The sequence below is a fragment of the Bos mutus genome, chromosome 16, assembly GCF_027580195.1.
Source record: "Bos mutus isolate GX-2022 chromosome 16, NWIPB_WYAK_1.1, whole genome shotgun sequence".
Lineage (NCBI taxonomy): Eukaryota > Metazoa > Chordata > Mammalia > Artiodactyla > Bovidae > Bos > Bos mutus.
In genome coordinates this window covers 15,459,268-15,473,570 of record NC_091632.1, presented here as the reverse complement: position 1 = coordinate 15,473,570, position 14,303 = coordinate 15,459,268, and the positions used below count along the sequence as shown (strand labels likewise).

The following is a 14,303-nucleotide window of genomic DNA, read 5'->3' as shown; positions in this document are numbered from 1 at the left end:
CCAGTCTGTTGCAGTGACGGAAGCTGGGATCTGGAGAGGGAGGGAGGAGCTTGGTGCTCGGTGCATCTCGTGGTCCCCACCTCCCGCAGCCTTCATGTTACTCTCATCTCCTGCATCTCTCTTCCCTCTCTTCTTGCATGGGGGCCCCTGTCATTCCTCATCCCGCCCTGCAATCCGGAAGTCAGGATTAAGGAGGAACCGTGGAAGAGACGCTGCCATCCTTGTAACGTCTCTGTGCATGTGTGCTAAGTCGCTTCAGTCGTGTCCGACTCTTTGAGACTCCATGGATGGTAGCCCGCCAGGTTCCTCTGTCCATAGGATTCTCCTGGCAAGAATACTGGAGTGGGTTGACGTGCCCTCCTCCAGGAGATCTTCCCGACCTAAGGATCAAACCCGTGTCTCTCTCTCAAGTCTCCTGCGCGGGCAGGCAGGTTCTTTACCACCAGCACTACGTGGGAAGCCCTCGTAATGCCCCCTCCACTGTGAAACTCTAGCCAAGACACTTGCCCCCCAGATCCTCTCCTGGCCTCCAATCCCTGGGGGCAGAGAAAAGCAGCAGCGGGAGCTTCCACCACCAAGAATCACCATGGTCTTACTGGACTTGCTCACATCAGAGTGTCCACGGGAATCCACAAGCCGCCTGGGCTCCCTGGCTGGTCAGGAAACCAAGGCCACCTGATCCTGCTGTGGGCCAGAACCACCACTCCCCAAATTCTGGCCCTAGGGAAGAGTTTATGAAGACCCCTGGGAGTCAGGGCCTGGCCCAGGAGAAGGGGTGCCAGGAGGGGTCATGAGTCTCAGTGGATCCGGGGCCTGGTTGCAGCCCCTCTTCATCGTTTTGGAAAAGTCTACATTTACACTGAATCAAGAGCCATCACCTCTGTGCTCCTGGGCCTGCCTGGCTGGAGCTAGGACCAGTTCAGGGAATGAAGGGGGGATGATGGACTTGAACCACACTTCCCCGCAGGTCTTCCTTCCTGATCTCTCAGTGACTACTGCCCTCTCCCCAGTCTTCCTCCCCATTCCCAGGCCCACTCCCACGCCTCGGGAGGGCAGTTAGGGGAGGGCAGGGGGCCCTGACACTGGAGGGTGGCTGTGCACTCACATCCGTGCACATCCACAGCTGTCCGCTGCAGGCACCGGCATGCTCGCTTGCCTTGGCTGCGTGACAGAGTGGCCGGAGATGAGGGCAGGGGCATGGCCTGGGCGATGACTGAGGTCGGGACTTCTCTCTCTGGCCCCCAGGAGAAGGACCCATCGGGTTCCTTCCAGGGTGACTTCAGTGGGGCCCAACCACAGGGCCACGCCAGGGCCACACCCTCTGACTTCACAACAGCAACCTCATTACCCAGGGGCCCAGGCAGGACTAGGCAGGGCTGAGTCCCTGATCCACGCTCGATGGCCTCATCTGCCCCTCTCAGCAGACCCAGGACCTTCGAGACTTGATGTTTTCTTATTTTTTGAAGGTCAAGCCCCAAATTGGTTCTCCCACAATAACTGACCAGACGCTGGCTGTCCAGGTGGCATCCCTAGACCAGCAGCACCAGGATCACCGGGGACTCGTTAGAAGGGCCCCTTCTCAGGCACCGGCCCAGATCTGCTGCATCAGAACCACTGGGGGAGGGGCCAGGCAATCTGTGTTAACAAGCCCTCCTCCTAGTGCTCAAGCGTTAAAGTGAAAGTCGCTCACTCATGTCCGAGTCCTTGCAACCCCATGGACAGAGGAGCCTGTCCATGGAATTCTCCAGACAAGGATACTGGGAGTGAGGTAGCCATTCCCTTCTCCATGGGATCTTCCCGACCCAAGGATAGAACCGGGGTCTCCTGCATTGCAAGCAGATTCTTTACTGTCTGAGCCCAGGGAGGCCCTTGCGAACAGGGTTATACGACGCTTCCATCTCTCCTCAGCCAGGCCCCGTGTGCCCATTTTCCACCCTGTACTGATAAGCCTCTTCCCCACTCGCACCAGATGACTCGGGCTCCCTCACAGCAGCATCAGAGCCACATGATACATGGTGTCACCTTCCGCCTCCTCAGCGCCCCTAAGCCCTTCCGCACTATCCTCAGTGCGCACAGGCAGATGCCTTCATGCTGGCCCTTTCTCCCACTCTCTATTTCTTCCTCATCTCCTATGCTGGCACTTCTCGCACACTCAGGACCCTGACATGATTTCTTCTTTTCCGCTCTCTTTCTCCTTTCTTTCCTGGCAAACTGATCCAGCTGTTGTTTCAACTGTCCCTTCCGAGTAGATGGCTCTAAAAGCAGGATCTCTATTCCCCAACACCCTTGAACTCCACATGTGCATTTTCAGCAACTTCTATGACATTCCCCCTAACCCCCACCTCCTATGTCTAAGAAGCACCTCAAAGCCCACGGTCCAAATTCAAACTCCCTTCTTCCTCCACTCAAACCAGCACCAACACCATGACCATCACCAGCCGCTTGTCATTCCAACTTTTGTTTCTATAACCAGCTTCTAATATCGTACAGGCTTTACCATCCCTGGGCAATCACAGTAACTTTTTGCAGTTAAAAACATAATCTGCCTTGGACTGCAAAGCTCCTGTGGATCCAAGTAAAATGACCCCAACAGGAATTGCCTTAAAAACCAACGATGGCCATCCTGTGCAAAAATCCAATCAGACACAATGCCTAGGGTTTCCTGGGCCCTGGATACCAGAGTCTCGAGGGGAGAGCAAGGCTTTATGGACCATGCAACGTTTGCTGAAGAGTTGAGAGCTCCTCAGGAGAGGACTCAGGCCTCCGCAGGCAGTAAGCATAACCAAGCAGATTAAAGGCTACCCTCCCCGACTCCAGGGCTCACCAAATAGATTCCCATTTCGGGCGGGGCCCCTTACACTCTGCCCAATGACCCTCTGGGAAGGGCTTCCAGGTCCATAGTCCTCTGAGACCACAGCTGCTTTGTTCAGTGACAGTAATGAATGGCTGCTTGAATCAGAGAGGACAGACAGGTGAGCATCAGGATCAAGGGTGCTGCCCAGCATTAGGGGCAGGAATAGGGTCAGAGGCCATGTACGACAGGTCTAAAGCCACCCTGCTCCCTAAAAGGACAAACCTATGTTGAAACCACAGGGAGTTACTGCATAACACAGGGAGTTCAACGTGTCGCACAACCCAGAGGGGTGGGATGGGGTGGGAGTGGGGTGAGGGGGAAGGTTCAAGAAGAAGGGCACATATACTTATGGCTGATTCATGTTGTTGCATGGCAGTAGCCAACACAATATTGTAAAGCAATTATCCTCCAATTAAAACTTTTTAGAAAAAGAAAAAAGAAACCACTCTGACCTTCAGTTATAGGACCACCCAACCCTCCCAGTTGGTCATTCCTCCCCTTTCAAACCCTGGGCTCCAGTCCCAAGACCTTCCTGGCTGTTGGTGCAGAAGCCTGGGACTGGCAGTGGGAGGCGGAACAGAGATGAACGGGAAATCTTCCCTGGAAATGACAATACTTCATCCTGTCCTGTCCTCCCCCACCACCTTCCCAGAGTCAGGAGGCCTGGGTTCTAGCCCCAGTTCTGTCGCTGGCTAACTACACGACACAGCACAAGATCTTCTGTGCCCTGGTTCCTTCCTCTGAAAAGGAAAACTGTGAAACACTCTCTCCTCCCACTACAGGAATGCTGTGACAATAACAACATGCTGTGTACACAGCTCACCATCCACAGATCGCTCTTACACATCTTCTAACCTGAGCTTACAGCACCTTGTGAGATAGGCAAGAAAAGATTCTGATCCTCTTTGACGCACAAGGGAACTCAGACGCCCCCGAGCACTTGCCCAGGCTGCAAGGCGAACGCGCGGACGCGCCGGGGCCCCTCTGCCCTGCACCCCTGGGCCCCCTGCATGGTGAGAACCCGTGTGACAGACACAGCAGGCCACTGGTATTCATCAAGGCAGTATTTTTTTTCCCCCAGTGTATTTATGGCCCACGTATTTGCCGGGGGATTACCACTGGCTACTTTGGGCAGCCTCAGCATCTCCAACTGTCATATCTTAAGTGGATCACTTTGATCTAAGAAGGAGGCGAGGAGTCACCAGCTTCAAGGCTAAAACATAGGAGGGTACAGCCAGCCAAGGAGAGAGGAGAAGCCAAGCGCTGTTTCTGATGCCACCATCCACGGAGGGCAACTGCACTTTCTACCAGGCACAGAGGGCTAAGGTTCTAGTAACAGGCAAGTTCATCCCTTCTAAAGGTCTCATTTTGGGGGTGAGAGAACGTGAGCCCAGAAAGGTTGCACAACACGTCTAAGGCCCCACAGCTCCCTAAGCAGCTGAGCTGACTCCAGACCCAGGCTTCCTAACTCTAAGGCCAGGGCTCCTTCCAGGTTCTTCTCCACCTCGCAGCGTCTGGGGCTTATCTCTCCAGCCGTGTCTACATCTGACCGTCAGGAGGGTAAGAGCACTGGGGGGGTGGCGTGCATGGGGGACCTTTGCCGTCAGAGATGTCCCCCACGCAAGAGGCCCATCTCATGGAGATCACCATTTGGTTCGAATGCCAAGCCCAGGACAACCCCACGAGTGTATGTGCTGGGCCTTGAACTGGGGAGTGGTGGGGGGAGGGAAGGATACTACTCACGACTTGTCTCGCCTGCCGAGCCGTCTCGGGGGGCTCGCCTGCCTTCTGCGGGGGGACAGGGATTTCCCCCGGCTTCTCACTTGGGTTGGAGAGTGGGCACTTGCAGGTTTCAGGATCTGGAAGAGATAGGAGGAGTCACTGCGCTGGCTCCCCACGGACCCTCCCCGTGCCTTCCTAAAGCCCAGCATCTCAGCCCCGCCCCTTGTCATCCCATGCTGCCCAAGGCCCTGGGCTGGAAGACTTCCGGGAGGAGGGCTGAGCCACCCAGGTGCCTCTCTCATGAGGCACCTTGCTGCAACTAGAGAAAGCTGGAGTGCAGCAACCAAGACTCAGCATGATCAAAAATAAAGAAATAAATAATGAAATTATAAAAAAGTTAAAAAAAGAAAAACCAGGATGAGTGGGTCACCCTGCTGTATAATTTATCAGATTATACGGAGTCATGTTTTATCTCTGGTTTGCTTTGTGAGTTGCAAAGCCCTTGGGCATAAAATTCTGACCTGATGTCACAAGGTCACCACAGGAAGCAGAGGGGCCACTGCTCAGAGGATGGCATGATGACCCTGTGCCCCCTCCCCCTTAACTGACAGCCCAGTGCCTCAGCCTCCTGGGGCTGTTTGGTTGTTCAGTAAATTCCCCTCTTGGGAAGACAAAGTCCCATCCATGTTGCCCCAGAAGCCAGTTTGTTCTTCCCTGGATCCTTCCCCCCCACACACACGCACATATGCATGCGTGCTAAGTCACTTCAGTCGTGTCTGACTCTTTGCGACCCTATGGACGGTAGCCCACCAGGCTCCTATGTCCATGGGATTCTCCAGGCAAGAATACTGGAGTGGGTTGCCGTGCCCTCCTCCAGGGATCGAACCCTCTTCTCTTGCATCTCTGACATCTCCTGCATTGGCAGGCAGGTTCTTAGTCGCCAGTACCACCCAGGAAGCCCACACGCATGCAGAGTGGGTTCAAAGGATCAAGAATCTGCATTCCAGGGAATTCCCGGGTGGTCCAGTGGTCAGGACCCCACACTTCCACTGCAGTGGGCCTTTCAATCCCTGGTCAGGGAACTAAGATCCCACAAGTTCATGGTGTGGGTAGAAAAAAAAAAAATCCCCATTCCAAGTGCTACCAAGTGAAGATGACAAGTCTCCAGGTGCTAACCACAACCAAGCCTAAATTCGGCATAATCACTTTCTCCTGTGGGCCTCGGTGTAAACACAGCCCTCAGTGACTCCACAAGCCCTGGAGGGGAAGGACAAGCAGGCATCCTGTCCCCTTGGCAGTGATGCAGTCGTTTATGAAAACTACGGCAGGACGTGTGCTCCTTTGTTTGCTACTATGACACCAGGTCAGAATTTTATGCCAAGGGCTTTACAACTCACAAAGCAAACCAGAGATAAAACATGACTCAGTATAAAACATGACTTTGCTTCAGCTGCAACACCCACATGGACTTTAGCTCTGGTTTTTAAAGTAGTAAATGCAAAGAAACTTAAAGTGTCCATGTCAAAAATCAGATCTGATAGGGCCCACTTGGGGTCTCATTGATTAGACGGCTCGTTATGTCGACCTGGCAAACAAAGAATAAATCACAGTGATCTGTGAGACTGACCAAATTGCCCAAATGGCATCCTGTTATCTCACGGGCGCCTATCTTATCAAAGCTACGAGACCACCAGGTTCCAGACCTCCGGCTATGCGACCACCCCTTCAGAGAATTTTTCACTGGTGGGGTATAAGGAGGACTCCATCAGAAAGGGAGAATGCTGGTTCTCCTTAAGAGCCAGTCACCTTCTCTTTTCCCTCTAATAAATTTCCTTTTCTTGCCTGACTGCTGGGCTCACTCTCTTTTTCTCTGAAATCGCCTTACAAAATCCTTTACAAATTTTTTATTATTATTATTTTTTGGCCACACCACGTGGCATGTGGAATTTTAGTTCCCTGACCAGCAATTGAACTTGTGCTCTCTGCAGTGGAAGCTTGAAGTCTTAACCACTGGACTGTCATGGAAGTCCCCAAAATTATTTAAAAGGTGGCTAATAAACAAGATAACCTCGAGAAACTGTTGGCCATCTCAGAAACACAGGGCACATGGCAAGAGAGAGAGAGAGACAGAGAGAGGGAAAATGAAAGAAGGGTCTTGCATCTCTTATCTGCCTTCCTTGCACTGACCTTCATCCTCATGTCCCTGGCATATTTCTCCAGCTCCTTCCTTATGTCAGCCCTCAACATTTTTGAGACATTGAGGACCAGCTGCTTCCACTCGATGGGCTGGAAGCTATGAGGCTCATGGGGGACATACAGTCCGATCTTGACCTTCTTGACTGTGTGAAGATACTTCTTGTAGGAGTCTTCGAAGTCAAAGATGAGGTCACTCAGAGTCCGAAAGGTCAATGGCTTGTCCATCAGCTCAGCCCTTCGGCTCATGCCCAGCGAGCCATAGCGGCCATTGCAGTAAATCCCCAGCACAACGTGGTGAAAGTAATTTCCTGAGAAGTAGGTTTTAAAGCTGATGGGGAATCGCTCGATGGAAGGCTGTCCATTCGTTAAGTATCTTAAGACAATCTGAGTCAAGGAAGAGAAAAGAGGCCTTGAAGATACCAGACCTTGCACTCCCAGGAAGGGGAAGTGGACCACAGGGCCAGGGGATCCACTCCTCTGCCTCTGAGCAAACCCAGACCTCATCTTTCCAGATCAATCCTCTTATAAAAGATTCACTCCCTATCTTTGAGATACCTGCTATCTGCTGCACACCAAACCAAATTTTACGGGACCAAGAGTGAAGACCTCCTTTCTTCTTTAGTAATTAAATAATAGAAGCTCAACCATCACAAGGTACTTTTTCTTTACCTGGTGCTCTACGGGGCATGACGAGCTATTAAAAGTCAGTTTATGCCACTGGAATGATGTTCTCAGTCATTAATTCTGACTTGGGTATGTGGGGCAGACCAGGAATCGAAGGCCTCTGCGACAGTGCGGGGAGAAATGATGACCAGAGTCAAGGCAAGGCAGTGGCGACGGAAAAGACACAGACCAGCTGACGGAAAGGGAAGGGACAGGATGGTGTCAGGATGCGCCACACCTGCACCTCGCCTGCTCCTCTCACTGGCCCTGGCACACCCATGCCAGCAGCCTTGGGTACCACCGGACAGCTGCCTGCAACACCCGACCCCCGGGCTCCCCTCAGTCCCCAGACCACTTGGTGACACAGCTCAGCCCTCTCCACGGACTGGCTCACTGGGGTCGAGCCATCCAGTCTCTGCTAACTCAGTTTGGGCTCAGCAACTCCACAGCGCACAACTTCAAGTAACTGCCCCACAGACTCCAAACGCTGCAACACTGAACGAGAGGCACCACCTCCTCAGGTCTATATCCGAGTCTCTGGATGGTCCTGGTGTGGCTATGGTGACTCACAGATCCAGCTCTTCTGAAGAGAGACACTAAAAATCCAGATACACTCTGCTGAAAACTGCTGGTGTCACCAGGCTTTGCTAAAGTAAGTAACAAGCCAGGCTCTTAACATGGTGGCTTGGTGCATGCATGCACGCTAAGTCGCTTCAGTCATGTCCGACTCTTTGCCACCCCACGGACCGTAGCCTGCTTGGCTCCTCTGTCCATGGGATTCTCCAGGCAAGAATACTGGAGTGGGTTGCCGTGCCCTCTTCCAGGGGATCTTCCCAACCCAGGGATCAAACCCGTGTCTGTTACATCTACCTGCACTGGCAGGCGGGTTCTTTACCAGTGGTGCCACCTAGGAAGCTGGCTTGTGCACGGTAAGTATTAATACTTGCTAAGCGGGTTCAGTTCTCTACTCTCTGGGAACTTGTCTTCACCGTTTCTTATCTCTGCTCCAATTCACTTTCTACACGGCGGCCAGAATGATCTATTGAAGCCAAAATGCAGCACATCTCATTCTTTTACTTAGGTTTTCAGTGTCTCTCACTTCTCCAGGACTTAGTCCAAATCCCTCCCAAAGCCTACCATGATTCAGCCCCTGCTCACCATCCTCTGTACTGTCTCATCTCCCCCACACGCTGACCCACAGCTGATCCGTGATAACTTGGTTTTTTGTGGCTGCACAGCTTGCAGGATCTTAGTTCCCCAACTAGGAACTGAACCAGCGCCCTTGGCAGCGGAAGCACAGAGTCCTAACCCCTGGACCGCCAGGGAATTCCCGACCCGTGACATTTTTGCAGGATACACCCTGAGACCATAAAGAATCCACAGATCTATGCCCACTGCCCTCAGCACATGTATTCCCCCAGAATATGAGGTCAAATATAACTGAAAATCTTAAATGACCTTTAGACTACATCTGACTCATTGGAAAAGACTCAGATGCTGGGAAAGATTAAAGGCAAAAGGAGAAGTGGGGAGCGGAGGATGAGATGATTATAGTATCACCGACTCAACGGACATGAATTTGAGCAAACTCTGGGAGACAGTGGAGGACAGAGGAGCCTGGTGGGCTACAGTCCATGGCGTCGCAGCATCAGACATGACTTAGTGACTGAACAACAACAAACACATTTCAAAGCTGAGACCAAAGTGACCTACGAAACTTTCAAAAAGAAACCACTACACCCACTGTACACGACCTCATGTCCCTATTTCAGTATAACTTTTTTGGCTTCCTGCAGGTCAGCCTTATAGCACAAGGGATTTAAACCTGGCAGAGATCTTTTGGGTCTCCCAAGAATCATGAGTGGTAAGGATGCTATGGACTTTCTTGCTTTCACACAGGCCACACCCTGACTGGAAGAGCCTCACTGCCTGGTTGTGATACCTTCCCTGACCTTCCTCAGTGTGGGTGAAGTCCCCGCATCCCCTGCAAGAGCTCCCAGCGCACTTGGCGCTTATTCGCCCAGCACTGTGTGTGTGTGTTTGTATCTTACGAGGGCAGGAGCTATACTTTGCATCCTGGGCCTCCCACAGGCCGAGCACACAGAAGTGTCTAGTTAATGCTTGCTGAAAGGATGAACCTTACGTTGTGAGGATACATCTTACGCTTAAAAGGACTGAACTCGACAGAGAAAGATAAACACTGGATATCACTCACTTACATGTGGAATCCAAAAACCACAACATACCTGTATACAGAACAAAAAAGAAGCCAGACTCACAGGTACAGAGAAGAAACTAGTAGATACCAGTAGGGGGAAGGGACAACATAGGGATGGGAAGTGGGGAGGAACAAGCTGTCAGGTGTAAGACCGGCTCAAGAATGTATTGTACAGCACTGGGAATGGAGCCAATATTCTGTAATAACTGTAAATGGAAAGTAGCCTTTAAAATTATATTAAAATTTTTCAAATTAAAGTAATTTTTTTAAAAAAAGGACTGCACAGGGTATAGGGCTAATCCAGGTACCCTTAAAAAGAAGAAGTCTTGTCATCTGACCTCAATTTAATCACAGATGGCTCCTCTCTATAAAAATGGTTACCTGCTTTCTCTTCACTTTATCACGTGAGGTTAACTGGCAGTAAGGGAGTGAAATCACATCCTTCTGGGTCCTCTTACATAAATCCTTCCCTGCTTTCTGGGGCGAGTTCTCTGGGGCTGGAACAAGGGCACTCCTCAGTTAAGTCAGTGTAACAAACACTACTTCCTATCCCAGCCAGACTGCTAGGTAGGGCTGTGGAGTCAAGGATGAAGTACACAGCTCTTCCCTGAAAGTCTGACAGAGAGACAGACTCAACATGGACACAACACGGGGGCTTCCCTGGTGGAGCAGTGGCTAAGACTCCATGCTTCTCCTTCCAGGGGCAAGGGTTTGATCCCCAGCTGGGGAAGATCCCCATGCTACATGGTGTGGCCGAGGGGGAAAAAAAGGACACAATACCATCAGCACGGCAGTTCCTCAAGCACATTAAACACAGAATTACCGTATGACCCCGCAACCGTACTTGGGGTACACACCCAAGAGAACCAAAAGCGAGGGCTCCAACAGATACTCGCACACCAATGTCACAGCAGCGTTCTTCACAAGAGCCCAAAAGTGGAGATAACCAAAGGCTCTACTCAAGCGGTGAATGGATAAACGATGTGCGGTATGTACATACGATGGAATAGCTCACCCTTAAAAAGGAAGGACATTCTAGCATACGCTACAACAGGAAAGAAACTTGAGGAAATTAGTGTATGTGAAATAAACCAGTCAGAAAAGGACAAATACTGTATGATTCAACTTTATGAGGTATCTGGAAGAGTCAAACTCTAATAGAGACATAAAGTAGGACGGTGGTTGTTAGGGGCTGGGGACCCTGTTTAATGGGCTTAGCATTTCAGTTGGGAAGAGCCGGTGGTGGGGATGGACAGTGGTGATGGCCGTATAACAGCATGAATGTCCTCCACACTACTGAACGGTAAAGTTAAAAATGGTAAATGTAAACCAGTCCATCCTAAAGGAAATCAGTCCTGAATATTCACCGGAAGGACTGATGCTGAAGCTGAAGCTCCAATACTTTGGCCACCGGTTGGGAAGGGCTGACACATTAGAAAAGACCCTGATGCTGGGAAAGACTGAGGGCAGGAGGACAAGGGGACGACAGAGGATGAGGTGGCTGGATGGCATCACCGACTCGATGAACATGAGTTTGAGCAAGCTCCGGGAGTTGGTGATGGACAGGGAAGCCTGGCCTGCTGCAGTCCATGAGGTCGCAAAGAGTCAGACACAACTGAGCGACTGAACTGAAGTTATGAATATGTCACTACAATGCTTAGAAACCCTGCATTTGCAATATATATGTCAAGTCATTACAGTGTACGTCTTAAACTTACACAGTGCTCTAAGTCAATTTTATCTCAGTAAAACTGAAAAAACCCACCCCCATGCGATCCGTGCTGAGAGAGAGGAATCCCAGCCACCTCAGGGAGAGCAGAGAAGGGGCCTCGGTGTGACCACACCAGGATTCCTATGGGACAAGCAGAGTCAGTCAAGGGGAGGAGAGAGAGTGGGGAGTGACCGGAGGGACCACTAGCCCATCCTGTGACGAGTCATCACTCGCTCAGAATTGCTCCATCACTCCGGCAATCAATGGGACCTGGAGTCTCTGTGAACCGAGAGGGAGGGGACTAGAAGGTGTGGATGAGGACTGGGAAGTAGCCTGGGCTTTAACTGGGAAGAGAGCAGCAGTGCCCCCAGCCCAGGGAGGTTCGGCCCAGCACCCAGCCTGCTGGGGCGATGCCTACCCTGCCTCTGGTAATACAGCTATTACTGGAGAAACCCTAGCACTTGAGCTCCAGGATTAAGCCCCACCAGGGCCAATGGGGCCCCCCCAAAGAAGTGCCATGACCCCCAAGGCTCTCTCTCTCCAGCACGATCACAAAACCAAGATCAAAAGAAGTGGCCCTTCACGAATGAATCCTGAACTCCGCGCTCACGTCAAACAAGAGAAAATAAGGACAAGCTGATGGACACAGGGTTCCAAGAAGCAGCCAAGTCAACCTGTTTCAGAGTCGTCAACGCACCCCTCATCCCCCAGGACCTGCGGAAGGACCTGTGGGAGGCAGACGGATGACCGGAGTTCGCCCTTGGCTGTGCCTGGGAGGAAAGCAGGCCACAGGGATGCTGACGGAGCAAAGACAAAGAGGCCGTCGCTTTTAGAATCCAGCTCTGTGTCTCTTGTCTATGCAGGAGTCAAATTTCCCTGAGTTCGGCAGTATTTCTCCACCCTCCCTCCACTTCTCCGAAATGACACAACGGTAAGAACAAAAGAGGGCCAGAACAGGCTGCATCTGATCTGGACAGGCCTGGGGCTGGCCACAGGTACAGCCCCGCAACCCCAAGGGTTTAAGCAACTCCAGGAACCTAAGCTAATTTCCACTTGGACTGATGCAACTGCACGGCGACAAGACTGCCACATACAGGACTGTCGTGTGACGCCAGATGACCTCCGTCCAGGGGCCTGGCGACCTCCACCAGCAGAGGGTCTGGATGCAGCTGGCGCCCATGGCGAGGGGCTCCTTCACCCACCACCAGCAAATCCCCGACAACTGTTCGCCCATTAAACTTAGAGGAGGCTCTGCCCAACAGCTGTGTGGACTCCTGCCTCCAAAGGGTGGGGCCTGGAGCCATCTGCTGTTCCCCACACCCCACCCCTGCCTGCCTGCTGGGCTCCCAGACGTGTCCATCTCCCGGGTGGGGAGCAGCGGGGAGGTATGACTTGCAGGGGTGGGCAAGGGCCTCCTCGAGACTCAAGTTCCCATTCTTCAGGCGCGAGCCTGGGCACCTGTGGACAGTCGTGTTTCAGATCCGGCCAGACAGCGGTCTGCAGACTAGAGGGGCAAAGTTCCTTTCCCCATGAAGATGTCCAGGGGGGCCAGGAAAACAGACCAGACCCGTCCCCAGTCCGAAGCCTCCTGCTGACTTCTGAGTCTCCTCTCTCTCCTGGTTTCCTTTCCACTTCTCTTAACTGCCCTCCTCAGTCTCTGTCACGGCTCCTTGTGTCCAACTAGAGCAGAAAACCCTGGGATGTCATCCTTGAAACCATGGCCACCCCTAACGCCCACCGCCCGCAAGTTTCTATTTCCAGCGAGGACCCTCCTCCTGAGCGCCACAGTCTAATACACGACCCGATGCCCCACAGGCACCTCAAATTCAACACGTCCAAATCGGAACTCACCTCCCCGTAACTCTGACCCTCCTGTGTCAGTCCTCCCCGTGGACGGTGGCATTACTATCCGATCACTCAATTTGCCAAACCAGAAATGCAGAGTCATGGCCTCTCTCCTCTAGCTCCGCACATATGAGTCCCCGCGTGGGGCTGAGGACATGTCCAACTCCCCTCCTCGACCTTCACGGCTCCGTCTGAGTTCAGGTCTGCGCCCGAGTCTCTCACCTTCCTCCAGTCCATCTTCCACAGATGGTCGACTCATCCAGAAACCTGTACTCGTGGACTTCCTTCTGCATCAACGCCGGCTAATTCTCAGTCCCTGAGATCTTCTGAAACTGTCCCCTCAAAGCCATCCCCATGGCCAAGATCACAGTTCAAGCACCGCCATCCCCCTGAGAGAACGGTTCCTCACTGGCTTCGCAGATGCAGTCTCACCTTCCCCGGCTGCCCTTCTATCTGCCCCAAGAACTGTCTCTCCAGAGTGCACGCTCATCATGTTCTGTCTCTGCTCCAGAGATTTCGGCAGGGCTGCTCACTGTCTTTGGAAAAAGTCACCCTTCTCAGCACGGCACTCAAGGACCTACCTGTCCTAACCTGGGGCCACCTCTCGAGCTCATGTCTGGCTGCATTCCCTTGGCCAGTTCACCCAAGCCGTCCGTCCCGGGATGGGGAATTTCTCTGCTTTTCTACCAGATCACGTTCTACTGCTGCCACCACTAAGAAGTCAAGGGTCATCACGGTTATTCTGGATCGTATTTCCCCTCCGGCTGAGGAGCCAGGCGCCTAGGGGAAAACAGAATGGAAAGTGTGAAGTGTCCAGACCCTGGTTTCAGCCTTATGTCCTGTAGGGTCAGGACACTGCCACCAGGCAGTCCGCATGGTGGACTGCCCCTCCACAGTCCACGCTGAGAATCTTCCTGCAGATGGGTTTGAGTAATCCCATGGGCGTGTCCTTCCTGTTGCAATGCCAGGTAAATGCAAAAAAAATAATGACACATGCTCTCGCTAGTCCCCCCGAAGCTAGACTTCTCCTCGCGACTAACGCGGTCTGGCCTGGGAGCCAGCCTCGAAGCAGGCTTCAGCTCACAGGTTACACT

The 14,303-nt window shown here is 52.4% G+C and overlaps 1 protein-coding gene across 1 annotated transcript in view; it reads right to left on the bottom strand.

The window, feature by feature from the left end:
* Nucleotides 1-14,303, bottom strand: part of VASH2 (vasohibin 2) — a 41,017-nt gene that overhangs the window by 11,261 nt on the left and 15,453 nt on the right. The window contains exons 6-7 of the mRNA XM_070384766.1: nucleotides 6,764-7,145; nucleotides 4,598-4,713 (exon numbers count right to left, since the gene is read on the bottom strand). Coding sequence (XP_070240867.1) covers nucleotides 4,598-4,713; nucleotides 6,764-7,145 — 498 coding nt within the window. The remainder of the gene's footprint in view (nucleotides 1-4,597; nucleotides 4,714-6,763; nucleotides 7,146-14,303) is intronic.